At 36.8% G+C, this 17,492-nt stretch overlaps 1 protein-coding gene across 2 annotated transcripts in view; it reads left to right on the forward strand.

Moving 5' to 3' along the window:
• LOC128739166 (sodium/hydrogen exchanger 9B2) overlaps nucleotides 1-17,492 on the forward strand; it is a 232,948-nt gene that overhangs the window by 180,158 nt on the left and 35,298 nt on the right. For both annotated transcript variants that reach the window (XM_053834593.1, XM_053834592.1), the window contains exons 6-7: nucleotides 6,546-7,313; nucleotides 7,541-7,663. In XM_053834593.1, coding sequence (XP_053690568.1) covers nucleotides 6,546-7,313; nucleotides 7,541-7,663 — 891 coding nt within the window. The remainder of the gene's footprint in view (nucleotides 1-6,545; nucleotides 7,314-7,540; nucleotides 7,664-17,492) is intronic.

A 17,492-nucleotide genomic window follows, 5' to 3' on the forward strand; every position in this document is an offset into this window, starting at 1 on the left:
ATGCGATGGGCAGGGCATGTTGCAAGAATGCCGGACAACTACCCTGCAAAGATGGTGTTCGCCTCAAATCCGGTAGGAACAAGACGACCAGGAGCGCAGCGAGCAAGATGGTTAGACCAGGTGGAGCGAGATCTGGCGGAGAGTACTCGGTGTCCGAGGAATTGGAGAGCGGTAGCCCTCAACCGAGTTACATGGAGAAATTTTGTTCAACAGGCTTTGTCTTAGGACGGCAAGCCACCTAAGTAAGTTGTCTTAGGACGGCAAGCCACCTAAGTAAGTAAGTAAGCACTCTTATAAACCAGGAACATATGCGAATATTTCCAGACTTCAGGGAATTTTCCACGAGACAACGATTCGTTGAAAATGCAACAAATTGGCGCAGCCAGAATATCCATGCAACGGCACAAAAGAACAGCCAGAATCCCATCCGGACCAGCAGAGTACGAACACTTCAACTTCTTCGCAGCAATAATCAATCATATCATTAGTGATTTAAAAAATATAAGATCAATTAAATCGGCGGGAGCGCTTGCTAGGGAACGTATAACATACACGTCAGGAGAAACTTTAGAAGCAAATACTGTGGAGAAAAATTTGGCAAATAGCTTGCAAGAACCAGACGCCGAGCGAGACTCTACTTCATCATAGTACACATCCGTAATAGTCGAGCGGCATTTACGTCTAGAGTTTACAAAAGTCTAAAACTTTTTTGGATTTCGCCGCAGATCAGTTTGTACTCTCAGCACATACGATTTGTAAAGGCTAGCATTTTACCTACGGTATTCATCGCTAGAACGCTTGAAATTGTACTTGGAACAAACATGTGTTTCATTTCCGTTTCCATTCCCTCTAACGACGGTTATTCCACGTCGGAGAGAGCGGCTTTCTAGCAAGAGGAAAATTTTCGTTGAGCCACGAACGGATTATTGCACAAAAGTTTTCTGTCATCGAATTTACATCATTACTGTCCAATAGAACAAGCCAATCAACACGCGAAATATTTAATTTGATTTGAATGTTACCATGGAAAGTATCAACCTTCCGATCAGGGGGTTAAATAACACTGGCAGTCTGGCTAAGTTTAATATCCATACGAAGATTAGATCGCGCGTCAATTCATTTGAAGCCGTTCTTAACCTTCTTGTTGTTCCAATCATAACCAATTTACTTGTTGCCGGAGTAGACATCCAGACGAGGGCAATTTCTGTTAACAATCACTTGGCGAAACCACATTTTAATATACCTGACGAGATACAAAAGATTCTCGGAGCCGACCTCTTCTACAACCTAATCAAAGAACGCAACTCCAACATTAATCGGCACACAGCTCGGCTGGGTGATGGTCAGTGGTATGACAGGTAGCAGAAATCAAAGACAATAGCAGACACGCCACTTGAATGTGGGATGAAGATAAAATTTTATCATCATCGCTGTTCGTCTTTCAGGAAGGTAGGTGATGTAGGGTGTCATTCCAAAAAATCTTTCTCGAAAAGTGCTTAGGTTTTGAACACTAATAGCACAGACAAACAGACATAACACTCGTTTTCCATTCATCGTACCGATTAAACCGCCATTTCAAATTTGAGCTTAGTTGGGAATGTCTCCGTTTTGGTCAAAGTGGCGCTAATTTGACGAAAGAAGGGGAATTCCCCATAAAAAATACTTACTACTTCGAGGGATACCTATGTAGCTATTTGATATTTGGGAATGTCGATCATAGATGGTGCTAGTGTTCAGGCTAAATGTGAGGTACGATAAATTTTGTTGATTTTTCTTCCAAGAGTTATGTCTGTTTGTCTGTGCTAATAGCTTAGTGGTTTCCCGAACGATTTTCAACATTCTTACACCAATCGATTGGAAAATCTTCTAAGAATTGGCCCAAATGAAGAAACGTATGGATTCTTGATGTTGAACTATTGAAAAATTGAAAATAATGAACCTATGTTTTACCAAAATTCTCGCTTCGTGATTGGTTGGAAGATTCTTTACGATGATCTAAACCTATACCAATTTGATATATGTGCTTGGGAAGTAAGCCAAAACAAGTGACGAAGTTTCCTCATTTCAACAGGATTTCTTAACACCACGATTAAACCTAGACCATTTTGATGTCCTTGCTTGGGAAGTACACCAGAAAGAGTGACAAAGCCCCCTCGTGCCAACAGATTTCTCACGAACGCGATTAAAGTGTGGCAGAAAAAAATGTGCCAGAAAAAAATGACACAAGTTCGTTATCCCAACAGATTGCAAATTCTTTACTGTGAGACGATTAAACCTAGCCGAATTTGATATCTGTGTTGGAAAAATGTGCTACAGCTGTAGTGTTCGGTTATAATAAGACTCTTTATGAATAAGCATGCTTGCCGTTTCATTAGAAGTGTAGTGAAAAGATGTGCTGTTGATAAAATAGGATTGGATTGGTAAAATCCCTTCAACGCAACGTGGGGAACCATGGGTAATAAAAACAATCTTTAATTTCTGTAAGGTAGCAGAAAAGCAATAGTTTGTGTTCTTGATTTTGTTAAATTGTTTCCAAATGCACATAGAAATAACTCTGAAATCTTTTGAGGATTGAACGTATGCAATGTTATTACTTTGATAAATGTTACATACAACGCATGTAGCATGTATATATCACAGACAAACAGACATAACTCTTGGAAGAAAAATCAACAAAAATGATGGTACCTCACATTTAGCCTGAACACCAATCTATGATCGACATTCCCAAATATCAAATAGCAACATGGGTATCCCTCAAAGTAGCAAGTATTTTTTATGGGGAATTTCCCTTCTTTCGTCAAAAAGCTCCACTTTGACCAAAATGGAGACATTCCCAACTAAGCCCAAATTTGAAATGACGTTTTATTCGGTACGAGAATGGAAAACGAGTGTTATGTCTGTTTGTCTGTGTATATATGTTGCATATAGCATGTATACATGAAAAATCGAATGATTACAAGCATGGATACATGCTACTATCACTGCAAAGAGTCTTACGTAGTCCTGCGTCACCTCCCGGATCCTCTCCTCTACTCTTTGTTCCCCTCTGAATCCTACACATACGAGCCCCAGCCCCAGCTAATGTCATTCTCGTTAGTGACGAAACCGCAAATTACTTCATTGGGTCCAATCGAGCAAAGTAAATAAACCAGGCAATAACGGTTCTATCAGAAGAAATGTAACGAAATTCAGCACTAAATGAATTTGTGTTTTCAACGCCGGTTTGCCGAAATTTCATAGTGAATGAAGTTTGTCTTTCATTAATATACAAGAATTTTTATACAGTTGTTTAATCGTATACAACAAAGCAAAAACGTATTCATATTCAAAGCACTTTTGGTATGCTGCTCAAACGTTTTTCTATGATTAGCATGAAGTCATGGTCAAGGTTACGTCAAAAACGCAACAAGCTTGTGTTGCCAGTTATAGCGATAAACTATTACGAGCTGTGCTGCCAATTTTATCGATTTTTTACCTTCGGAACGTTTGAAATAGCAATTTAACTGCCCTTGGAATATATAAAAATTTTGATCGAGTATTTAGCATTTGGTCATATGGTCGAAGTAAAGGACAATCACAGTGATAGTTTCTTTCTTCCTCATCACGCAGTCTATGACCAGCAGCACTACTTAGCTACGAGTAGTGTTCGACGCTTCAGCGAAATCAACAAAAGGGGTTTCGTTGAACGATGCATTAGAAATAGGTCCAATGGTGCAAAATGACCTAGAATCTATTATCATTCGTTTCTGCAGTCATCAAGTTGTACTGACGGCAGAAGTACCTAGGATATACCGGCAGGTACAAATTCAATAGGACGACCGAACTATCAGCGCAGCTTCTGGCTAAACAGAAAACAAACCGGCATTTTTCGAACTGACAACTGTGACATGCGGTTGTTCCAGTGGGCCGTATCTGGCGACACGTGTGCTAAATCAGATAGCGACCAACGAGTGGGCAGACTTTCCACTTGCAATCATACAACAAGATAGCTACATTGATGATTTCCTCACGGGAGGAAAAAACTCCAGAGACGTTATCGAGATATACGAGCAATTTTCTAAAATGCTGTGCCGAGATGGCTTCGGTATACATAAATTCTGCTCCAATAGTGAAATTGTCATGTCATCGAAATATTCCAATCGAGCTTCAGGAATCTTAGATGAATTTTAAGGATACCGATATCAACAGTACGATTCCTGGCTCCAACAAAAGTTGGTCCGCTATTGGAGTAAATATCGTAACAAGTTCCTCTGCGGGCGATGAAACGCCCGAAGAGCTTGTATAAACTTAGCCGCTGACAGATCGGACACCAACTCAAGATGTACAGCCTTCGTACAAAAACATAACACTGCTACATAGGCTTTAGCAGTTCTCTTTTGGTATCCCTGGGCGTATGAATACTGGACCAAAATTTCAAGCATCCCTAAACTGCCAATAACTCGAATATTTCCATATTTACACAAGATATACATAGAAGTTTTTGGCGTTTTGACGTGGTTGCTGTTAACATCAGGATTGTGTAACATAAAATTTCCCTGATTGAATTTCGAAATTCCCTGATATTACCTGATTTCCCTGATCCAAAAATAAATTGATCAACATGAGTTGATCAACAGTATTGCCGAGTGAATAAAATTTCCCTGGTTGAATTTCGAAATTCCCTGATTTCCCTGATCCAAAAATGAATTCCCTGATATTCCCTGATTTTCCAGGAAATCGACCACCTGACTATGTTTTCGTTGCTAACATATTCATACCCACTTTACCTCCTAACCTGTCAATCTATTATCTTTGTGTTTATAGAACCCTTCTGAGAAATAGGCGAATTTAAATCAAACTGTACGACTATGTGCGCTACCTATCGGTATATTTTGAAACTTTAAAAAAGTATAAACATTGAATATAATACAAAGCCTCTAGTGCCGGACAAATACCCTATAAAGATGGTGTTTGCCTCAAATCCGGTAGGAACAAGACGACCAGGAACGCAGCGAGCAAGATGGTTAGACCGGGCTGAGCGAGATCCGGCGGAGAGTTCTCGGTGTCCAAGGAATTGGAAAGCGGTAGCCCACAATCGAGTTAATTGGAGGAACCTTGTTTAACAGGCTTTGTCTTAGGACCTAAGTAAGTAAGGTATAAGCAGACTTGTAATAAACGCCACTCGGAGCCAAACGGTGCATACCTCACATGTATACACCGAAACCGGGTTCTTTGGAAAATTAACGCAGTTTCGTCGCTACGTACTCGCACGCCAACAGAAAAAGCAAGCAGCCGAACGCCGTGCTATGATTTCGGATCGCACCTCGTGGCTACCGGGGCAGGGAATCTACATGTTTTCGTTCTTCGAGATTTTCTATCGGGTAGTAGCCCGAAACGAAAACGAATAAGGAACGCGTGTGTTCGGCTGCCGTTCTTTAGCGGGGTGCCGCACGGTTGCGTTCCGAAGTTGGCACTGACGTGCGGTTTAACGTTGGTTTCTGACGCGAGTTGGAAAAATGCACCTAAACCGGGAGTGTGTTAGTTATGATCGGAGCATCAACTTTGAGTACCGGTACCGGTGCGGTGCGTGCATTTACTCTGAGTATAAGTTCAATCAAAAATGTAGTAATTTTGGGTAATTTAGATTTAGCGATTTGCGAAACTTACTCTAATCTGAGATCGTCGATTAGCGTTTAGCGATTAGCGAGCTAACTTTTCAGATAGCGGATTAGTGGTAAGCGACGCTAAATTTTCAATTAGGCTTATACAAATTTGAAAAAAAGTTTATGTCCTGGTCTCAAAATATTGTTGAAGGGGGGGGGGGGGGGCAAGAAAAAAATAATAATATCAAAACTCCAATAACTAAACACAAGAGTAGAAGCCAGTGTTTATTTTTTCATATTATTGAAAATTTAAAACAAAAATTTTGTACAGTACTTAAATTCCAGTTCGATCCGAACCAACCATCAAAATTTTTCAAATCAAGACTAACGAGATAATTGCTTTAAATTTGCACATATTGGATAATTTAGAGTTGTAAACTCGTTGAACTGTAATAACCTGCTTATCACTAAAGAATGCAACATAATGATATAACGCTTTATTTTTTTGCCCCTTCACATTCCGAAAATTTTTGAAGGCGGGGGGGGGGGGGGTGACATAAACTTTTTTTCAAATTTGTATAAGCCTTAGCGGTCTAGCGGTGCCCACCGCTGATTATACTGTTTAAACATAAAACGTTATAACAGATTTCTAGTCTCGAAATTTCGAATATATTCAATATGATACCGTGAACGCGGGTAATTACGATCAGCTCCTAATTCCGATCACTCAACTAAAGTAGTCGATTTTCAGAAGATGGAATCAAAAACCATAGTTTATGGGAATCCTCATGATCAACGCTTGACAATGAGCTATAAATTTCAATTCATTCTTTCAAAAATCGACTACTTTAGTTGAGTGATCGGAATTAGGAACTGATCGGAATTACCTGCGTTCACGGTATCCCAATACAGAACAAACTGCAACAGATTTTATTCTATATTTTATTTGTCACTTTTCAGAACGTTGGATGGGTCAACATCGATGGCGAATTTACCAAAGTTACTGCCATCCTTCGGAAAATGGCCCTTGTCATAATTTTGATTCGCGCTGGATTAGAAATGGATCCAAATGCTTTTAAAAAGATCTATGTAACGATTTTGAAGCTTGGTCTTATTCCTTGGATTATAGAATTCGTGTTGATTGGTGTTATGACACACTTCTTTCTGGATCTACCATGGATGTGGAGTTTTATGTTGGGCTCAATTATCGCTGCTGTTTCGCCAGCTGTGGTGGTGCCATGCCTATTTAGACTGAGAACGAAAGGGTATGGCGTCGTTAAAGGAATACCCACACTCATCATAGCAGTGGCTGGTATCGACGATGCAGCGTCCGTAGCAGTGTATGGTATAATTTCAAGTATTATGTTCACGTCGCAAGGACTAGCGTTTCAAATTGCACAAGCTCCGGTTTGCATTTTTGGTGGCCTTGGTTTTGGAGTTTTATGGGGCACTCTATGCAAATACATTCCGGAAAAGGGAGACGCGTATGTTGTTCCTATTCGTACTCTAATGTTATTTGGAGGCGGAATGATGGCTGTTTTCGGCAGTGAAAAAATACATTTTGAAGGAGCAGGACCCCTTGCTGTTGTTTTTGCCGCTTTTACTGCCTCTTATTTTTGGTGTGGAGACGGATGGGAGTTAGAGGATAATCCCGTTTCAACTGCTTTTGAAATATTTTGGATGATTTTCGAGCCTATTCTATTTGGAATAACAGGAGCTTCAATAAAGGTAATTAAACAAGTAAATAAAGCTGTGATAATGTAGTAATAGAACAATAAACATTGTGGTACTAGAGCAAACAAATTATATTTTCGAAGTCGCTTGGTTTCTTACACTATCTTTCACTTTTGTTACGATTCATATAGAACAATGAGCATTGTGTTACTAGAGCAAACAAATTATACTTTCTATTCCGCTTGGTTTATGTCTTACATTTTTGTTACGATTCATTTCAGATAAGTGATTTAGACCCTCATCTTGTGTCGATAGGAGTTGGTTGCATTTATGCCGGCATTGTTATTCGCATAGTAGTAACCGCTGGAATTGCTTTTGGAGATAAATTAAACGTTAAAGAAAAGGTAAGATCATTATTTTCTCCACGTTACACAATAGTCAGAAAATTGCGATTTTTGGCCAAAATTATTTTTTAGTTTCAAATTGATTCTAGATTATATTTGTTACAAAAGAAATGATTTAAACTTATAAGAACTCATATTTAGGGTGATTCGGGGAAAAATGATCAAATGCTTCGGATATAAATATTTGCTTGACAAAAACAATTTTTTCTTTCTCGCGGGGATTCTCCCATTTTCTCATGAAACTCTCTTCAGTTACTAAATAAATTTAGTAACAAAGATAATCAAATTTGTTGAAAGAGTACTTAAAATTTTGAAGACTTGCTAAAAATATGATAATTTTAAAATTTTTTTTTTTCGAAAAACGTCAAATTATAGCAAACTTTTAATTCATGTGTTAATACAACATACTTCGAGCTTTCAGACGCACTGCAAGAAACTGCGGCGACAAGAGTTGTTTTTTTGATTAAAGTTTATGAGAATTTCATTTTTATTATAAGTAGCCTATGGCGCACCTCATTGAGTTTAAATTTGTTTTTATTTTATTTTTTAATAGGCTAAGATATCAGTTTTAAAATGATATATAACAACAATATTTACATCCGCGATAACTATTTAATTTTTTGACTTTTTTAAAATGACTTATTTTTCAAGCTTTTGAAATGGGCAACTTTGACGGCTTATTTCTACATATTTTTTTTTTCTATCAAAATTTTATTCGTGAATCATAAAAATATAGACAACTTACTACAAAACCGCGTTTAAGCATGTGCTAAAATGTGAAAATTTACATTCAGCAATTTTGACCGCTACTTTATATGGAGCCCTTCTTATGTGCGTTATGACGAAATAATACCGACAAGAGTTCATCACTATCGGTCAGAGGTAGAGATGCTCAGTGCTCACGATTTTTCAGGAATAGTCAGATTTTTTGGTGTGTTTTCTGATACACTGACAAGCCGCTGGTTAATCCTGATATTGAGAAAAAATCTTGGTTTTGTGTTGATTTTTATGGATCGAAAGTAAAAACCCGTTTTAATTCACCTAGTGGTAAAAGGAACCTTTGTTATACGGTCTTCATCTACGTTAACGTTGTGTAGAGTGTTTGTTTACATTTTTTTTTTTTGAAATTGAATAAGTTTACAAAATTTGAACAAAATAGGAGCACTTATAAATTTTGATAGATCCTTTTTTCATGAAATTGCTGAGTAAGTGCTGAGTAAGAGTGTTACTAATTTGAGTAAGTGCAAGTAAAAGTAAGTTGTAAGAGGGAATATTATGTTTTAACATATACATTGCGTAGTAAAGGTCTAGTTAATAGGTTTTTGAACTAAGCATAATTTCCTGTAATGGCATTCTATTTGACTTAATAAAGTTTTCTTGAATAAATTTCATTAATTTTTGTTAACCTTCGGTTACTCACGCTGTTATATTTTGTACAACACGTGTAGGTTTTAGAATGCCATATTGTTATAAAGTTACAAATTGATGTTTTACTAACGTATATTCTTCAATAAACTTGTTATGAGCAAAATGCCATAATTATTCAATGCATTAATACTTTAAATTGTTGGCAAAATAGATCAGCAAAAACTGGCATCACAGAAACGAAGCAATCAGTGTGTGAGGTGTACCGCAATTGGCCCCAACTGGAATTTTCGCTCGTTTCTTCATATGGAAAAATGGTGTATGAATGCAGCAAAACTATCAGCAAATGTAAAATGTTTTAAATGTATCCGTCTGTCGATAGTCGGGTTATTCGGGGTAGAAATTAGGGTATTTTTTACAATCAAAGTTCTACAGTTCCTAAACAAGCAAAGTTGTGTATTTTTACTATTTGTACAACATGAAAAAATCATACAACAATTACAAAACGATTTTAGCTCGGAATCAGGAAAAACTGATTTCATAAATTCATATAAAATAAATTAGGTTTTTCTATCTTCGCTGAAGGGATAGAAGGTTACTGTCTTCAGCAAAGTTTCTTGTAATAATATGCTCTTAAATTTTACAGAACACATCAATGTTTTATATTGAAACTGAAGAAAAATATTTTTTTTTTATTTCACTTTTAGGGGGATTAATCAAAATTTAAATTCTACCAGACGATAGAGCTTTCAATTTCAAAAAAACTCTTCCTAAGGTTCGATAAACCTAAAACCAGGTTTTCCCAGTCAAAACTCTAATGCGCACGTTTTTTTGGTTTTGGGCTATTGTGCGCGCGAGCAACCGTGTTACAAAAGTTGGCGCGAGTGTTCAAGGGTTAATATCTTTTGGCCGGCAAAACCAATTCTTCTGAAATTCTGCAGATATATTTGCTGCATTAAAATCTCTAATTCCATGCCAAACTAATTTAAACTAGATAAATATCTAAGATGCAATCATTGAAAATTATTGTAAATTTTAATGTGTTGTACGATTGCTCATAACTTTTGAATTAAACGTCCAATCAAAAACCAAATCTAGAGAGCCTTAGAGAGTCGCCATCTTAAACCGAAAATTCCAATCGAACAGAATCAGTTGTGAAAAGTAGGTCGAACAGGAGACTTGTCAAAACACCGATTAGAGAGCCTTCAAAAGAGTAACGACTAAAGAGCCTGTTAAAGATAGAGAGACGCCATCTCAAATCAAGAACATTTTTTGAGTAGATTTTTCTAAATTTTTAGCAGCTTTTTATGAATTATCAAAGATAAAAGCTTCAGAGAAAGGTTCCTTGAGGACCTTATATGTAGCATCGAGAAACTCGAAATCTTTAATTTAAATCACTGGTTCTCAAAAGAATTGGCAATAACAGACAACAGCAGCATAACTATTTACGGTACGACCATTAATTGTGGTAAAATTATCATGAAAAGGAATTACATATCCAGATTTTATAAAAGTTATTTATTCCAAATGTCTGTTGATCACAGAATAATCTGTGCGTGCGGCAACACTAACATACGCAGCTGCATTATTGCTAGATTATTTGTTTCAGATGGCGACTCTCTAAGGTTCTCTAACCAAATCCATAGTGATCTATTAGGCTATATTATCTATCAAATGAAAATAATATTGCATAAATCGGTTCAGCCATCTCTGAGAAACAGGCGATCATTTGTACCTATACCTAGTCAAAACAGGTTTTTTAAGGCAAACTTTTAAACTGCTGGTCCGTTTTCAATAAAACTCGGTAAAATCTTTAGTAATAGCAAGAGCTTTCGTTTGGTACAAAGATCGTTAAAATTGGTTGCGTATTTCCGGAGAAACGCGTGTCACATGGTTTTCACATTTTTGCTTATAACTTTTAAATAAAACATCGGACCGCAAAGCAATTCAATAGTGATATACTAGACAATAATACATTTCAAACAAAAGTAGAAGCGGTCAAATTGGTTTAACCACCTTGGAGAAACAGGCGATAAAAAATTAGCTGCACATACACACATACACACACAAACATTGCTCAGTTAGTCGAGCTCTATCGATTGGTATTTGTGATTCGGGCTTCGGATCACTTTCGTGTTTTTCGACCAATTTCTAAACCTTTGTTATCTTATATATAAGATTTTTTCACATGGATTTCTGTCTGTCTGACCCCTCCCCACTTTAGGAGGGGGGATCCTATACAAATGAAATACAAATTTCCTAATAACTCGAGAACTAATCAAGCAAATGGAACCAAATTTGACATGTAAGTGGTTTTGGAGGCAAGGTTTTGCCTTTCTACTATATAAATATATAGTATAAAGGTATAGAAATCACTTGGAAAACCGGAAATGGAAAGAAGGTCCTGCGGGCCGAATGTCATATACCATTCGACTCAGTTTCGAAAACTGAGCATTTTCTGTGTGTGTGTATGTATGTGTGTGTGTGTGTGTATGTGTGTGTGTGTGTGTATGTGACGCTTTTAATCTCACTCACTTTTCTCGGAGATGGCTGGACCGATTTTAATGTTCTTAGTGTCAAATGAAAGGTCTAGGTGTCCCATTGGTCGCTATTGAATTTCATACTGATCGGACTTTTAGTTCAAAAGTTATGTATAAAAATATGAAAAATATGGGACTTCATTATCTCATAGGTCCCTTAACCGATTTGAACAAAATTGATTGCATATGAAAGAGGAGCCTTGCAAACCCTTAACTTCCAAATTTCATGACGATTGGGCTTGTAGTTTGAAAGTTACATAAAGAAATGTGAAAAAATAGTATTTAAAACATATTTTTGTAACATATAAGCATTAATTCAATGAAAAACATCACACATTTTATTATTATTTGAAAATTACTACTGAGATCTATCAAACGAAACCGAGTTATTTAAAATCGGACAGTTCATTCAAAAGTTATTTAAACTTTAACACTTAAGCACCGTATATTAAACCGTTAAAACGTGTGAATTCAAAACAAATGTTGATTGTATTCAATGTGTGTGATGTATGTGTGTATGTATGTATGTATGTATGTATGTATGTATGTATGTATGTATGTATGTATGTATGTATGTATGTATGTATGTATGTATGTATGTATGTATGTATGTATGTATGTATGTATATATGCTTGTATGTATGTATGTATGTATGTATGTATATATGTATGTATATATGTATGTATGTATGTATGTATGTATGTATGTATGTATGTGTGTGTATGTGATCCCAAGCAACAATGTGAGTTTGATTGTACTCTTCTGGTGGTTTTCATGACCAATTTTGGTCTTGAATGTCATCATAAGAGTGTAATAAAACTCAAATTGTTACTTGGGATGACAATTTACAATTTTTAAATTTGCATTGAAATTCAAGAAAATATGTTTCTAACTTTTCTGAATCAATTGTCTGAAATTTTTGAAGCCTCTTAGTGGAATACGAAATTTGAAATTAAAGAAAAGAAAAAACTTTTACCGACTAAATCCCACTATTTAATATTTATTCGCAACAGATACGTATACGCTTTGAAATAAGATGCTGTTGAAGCCTGCACGTCGTAGGCGAACTACGTATCTGTTGCAAATAAATATTAAATAATGGGATTCAATCGAAAAGCTTTTTCTTTTCTTTGATTTCAGATTTCAATTGTCATTTTGTTCACTTGCTGTTACTCACAATTGTACACGAAAAGCAAACAGCGAAGAAAAGCAGTTAATTTAAGCATGAAGGTATAGTGGTGTATAGGATTAAAAATGAGTTGATTTTTCCAAATAAATTTATACAAATTTCAAACAAATTTTGCGCATCAATAGATGCTCTTTTCAATCAATAGATAGAGCTTAGAAATGTTATATGAAAAATAGGAAGTAAACGTTGCACGGTAGTAATTTTGTAAGATTTGTTTTCGTTAATGACATTTTAAAGGACAGATGTCTTATGTCATGTATCATGTTTCAACAAATAAATCAAAAATGACAAACACTGAAAATCATATCGATCATATTTCCCATTCTCAAGCATGTTTAAGGCGCAGCTTTTGCAACCCTCTTGTTTTCCTAACCCTCCAACATTGTAAAAACGATGCGATCAAACTAATGACTATCTTTTCATGAAAGTACATTCAAAAAAAGCATATGTTTTGATTTTCATGCAAAAATAATTATCTGAAGGAGCGCCAGCTAAGAAAAAGTTCAATTTCTCTTTTTCATATCTAATGCTCTATTCAGTTATTTTTTCTAATTCAGATATATTGCAAAATTGAAGCCAAGCAAACTAATAGTAAAATTTTGAGATTAATCATTTTGTTGTCGATATTCTTTGTCTTCAAAGGCGAAGTATAATAATAATTTTTCTGAACTCTTGTTTTTCAAAGATGCTAACTTTTGAACACATGGTATTAATTAATTAGCAACAAATCTGTTCTGAACACATATTTCATATTGTCAATTCAAAACAAGTTTCCTATGTGGCTCTGAAGCCCGAAAGTTTAGGCCGACCGATTATAAAACTAAATAAGGTGTTACAAGTATCTACGCACACAAGGAAAGAAAATTTAATTATTCTACGCAATACGTTGTGAATTTTACTGGCAAATAAGGATTTTGAGGAATACGGAACGGATATTTACACGGGTAGAAATCTGATCTCCAAAACGAGCAAAATGACTCATGATTCCCGGTTTCTCGCTCATGATTTATGAAAATACACCATGAATAAAAATCATGATATCACGAGCTTCTTGCAGTACAACTCAACGCAAAATCATGAACTATTATTCATGATTTTGTGCTGACTGATATGGCAGTTCAGTCATGATTTGACATGAACTCACATTTCATGATTTTATGATTTCATTCATGGCATCGGAATCAAATTTCTTTCCGTGTAAAAATATAGTCAAGTTAATTATACATAGATGTTCCTGAGAAATTAAATGATGATTATTGTGACAGTAGAAAGGCTAGGTCACGCCGCTAGGTGGATTAATTCGGGTTTTTTTTCTATGGTGAATTGAGACCCCTCTCCTCTTTAGAAAGCAAGTTATGACCCATCTCCCCTTTAAGAGGGTGGGCTTCCATACAAATGAAATGCCATTTTCCTCTTATCTCGAGAACTAATCAACCAAATGGAACCAAATTTAGCATGTGGGAGGCTTTGGAGGTAGAATTTTTTTGTTTTAGTTTTAGTCGCCTCACCCCTGTGGTAGGGGGATAAGGACTCTCATACAAATAAAACAGAATTTTTGCGTAACTTAAAAACTAATCGAACTCGAGAAATTTTAGACTCTTCCATAAAACGTTAGACTAATCTCAAGATTTTAGTCTTGACCTTGGAATGAGGTCATACATATATTAATATTTTTTTTTTTTGAAACGATGGTTCTACAATTGATGAAGGGACGGTAGGGGAAAGAAAATGAAAATTTTTTTGATGAAGGAGGGGGAAGAGCGGAAAGGAAGGGGGGGGGGGGGTATTGGTAGCTATGCTTGACAAGTAGTCATAGGACAAGTAGTCAAAAGGTAGGAGTCAAAATGACTACTATTACACTCAAATCGCTTTTTACGCGAAGGATGCGTCCCGCGTAAATCAAAACTACGTAAATTTCGAAATTCGCGTCAAAAACGCGTAAATTCCAAAATTCGCGTAAAAAAAACCGCGTAAATTCCAAAATCCGCGTAAAAAACCGAAATTTCGCGTAAAAAAACCACGCGAAAAAATAGACGTTTTGAGTACATCCGCGTAAATTCCGAAAATCGCGGAAAAAAGCGGCGTAAATTCCGAAATTCGCGTAAAAAAAGACCGCGTAAATTCCGAAATTCGCATAAAAATAGTCGCGTAAAAAAACCGCGTAAAAGGCGACTTCAGTGTACTTTCTTTCCGTTGGGTCCGAACGAGCGACAGCGAGTAAGGAGAGAATAACCCCTGCGAAATGGTACTTTCCACGAAAACATTTTCCGTGAAATGGTACTTCCCGCGTAAGATTTTTCGCGAAATGGTATTCCGCAAAACTCTATATTCCGCGTTATGGTCAACCGAGAAGTGGTGTTCCGCAAAACGGTATACGGCGAAATGTTATATAATCATGGCGAATATTTTAATGCCATCCGCTTTATTTTGTCAGGCTACGCAATGGGGGGAGTTGTTTTCTACTTTACTGTGAGGAAAATTTGTATATTAAACCACCCTTGAACTCCTCAGAAACTTGCAAAACTCGAGATTGTGACAAAGGTCATCCGAGATTCACGATTTATGAACAACACAGTTTAATTTGTGGCAATACGAAGTTGGTAGGGTCAGCTAGTCTTATATATAAAAATAGATTTCTGTCTGTCTGTCTGTCTGTCGGGATGTTCCTTATAGAATCAACCAATCGGCGTGAAAATTTGCATGTAGAAGTTTTTGGGGCCAGGAAAGGTTTTAGTGATGGTAAGAGACCCCTCCCCCCACTAAAAGGGAGGGGCTCCCATACAAATGAAATACAAATTTCCTCATAACTCGAGAACTAATCAAGCAAATGGAACAAAATTTGCATGTGAAAGTTTTCGAGGGCAAGAATATTTTCTATGGTGAATTAGAAATCCTCCTTACTTTAAGAGGGGGGGCTCCTATACAAACGAAATATAATATTCCTCATAACTCGAGAACTAATCAAGCAAATGGAACCAAATTTGGCATGTGGGGCTTTTTGGGGGGCAGAAATTTTTTCTATGATGAATTAAGACCCCTCCCCTGTTTAGGAGGGGGGGCTCATACAAATGAAATTCAAATTTACTTATAACTTGAGAACTAATCAATCAAATGAAACCAAATTTGGCTTGTGGGAGATTTTGGAGTCTTGAATTTATTTTATGATAGTTAGAGACCTCTCACCCTGTGGTAGGGGGATATGGACTCTCATACAAATAAAACAGAAATTTTTGCGAAACTCAAAAACTAATCGAACCCGAGAAATCCGAGACTCTTCCATAAAACATTAGTCAATAACAAGACACAAAAACTATCTATAGTAACTAAATCATTCAGGACGAGACGTATTTCGCCTACGACTTGCAGGCTTCCTCAGTGTCTGTTTTCGAACTCGAAAACAGACACTGAGGAAGCCTGCAAGTCGTAGGCGAAATACGTATCTGTCATTGAATAAAATACACATAGTAGAATTAAATTGGATAAGTTTTCTTATTTTTATTTTTAGGTTTCGTATTCTACTAAGACGCTCCAAAAACTTCAGTCAACATTTGCATTGACAAAGTTGATGTATTGGATGAACATTTTTAAAACACCATTTCTTATCTCTCTTGTCATGTGATTCAACGTTGGTCGAACAAGATCATCGAAGGAGAACCTTTGCCATCCGCCGACCGCCGTAGTTAGTCTTCGCTGTATGTATGTCCATGCTGCAGCTACTCGAGGACACTCGCAGAATTTATGTTGTAAAGTCTCGGTAACCAACACACAGTGTCCGCAACATGAATCGCTCGCTCGTCCGATTACATTCATCAGTCTACGATGCTCCGTTTTTTCATTGATTAGCAGGAAGAAATCAGAGCGCTGATTTGACGACAACCTCCTCGATGATATATTCTTACAGATTCGTTTCCTTACTGGAAACCCCTAGGTTTTATCCAAGTAGGGACCTTTCGCTTGGATGTCTGTTCACTGTGGTTGCAGTTTCAGTCCCCCGTTTTCCTTGCTACGGGACAGTTGTTGCATTCAGGGATACCAGACTTGCAGATTTGTCTGCAAATTCCAGATTTTTGGAACGGTCTTGCAGATCATTATAAATTTGCAGATATTTGCAGTTTTTCTGACTTTTATTGTTTTGGTGCAGATTTTTGTTCGAAGCTCTTTAAACTTTCACAGACTTCCTAAAAAAGTGTGCAGATTTTCGCAGATTATTTTTAAACCAGAAAATTCGAGTAGCCGGAAAACTGCTCGATTTTTTCGGTTTTCGAGCAGTTGCAGACATTTGTTTTAGAAAATATGGCATCTCTGGTTGCATTGGAATTCGTGCAGGAAGCCCCCGAAAAAGGAAGTTTCCCATCGTTGCTGTTAGTTTTGCCGTGTGGACGCACTGCGGTGGAATAATTGATGACAGATACCATATTTTTGCTGTGATAAACGTGTTCAGCAAAATCACTTTCTGTTGTAGATCAAGCGAGCGCATATTATGTAGCCAGATGAGCTGCGAGATTCTGGATACTAAGCCATCCCAGTTTAATTTTACCATCTGAGGTATTGAATTGGTGAAGATCACGCCTAAAACCTTCACTTGGTCCTTTGTTTGTAATCCTGGTATTACCAAAGGGCTTCCATTCATAAACCCGACATCGAGAGCAACGGTTTTTTGTCGATTTAATTTGGCTCCAGCTACGGTCTCAAATCCATCGAACAGCTGATAGATCCGATCAATTTTGTTTGTAG

This window comes from Sabethes cyaneus, chromosome 3, assembly GCF_943734655.1.
Source record: "Sabethes cyaneus chromosome 3, idSabCyanKW18_F2, whole genome shotgun sequence".
Lineage (NCBI taxonomy): Eukaryota > Metazoa > Arthropoda > Insecta > Diptera > Culicidae > Sabethes > Sabethes cyaneus.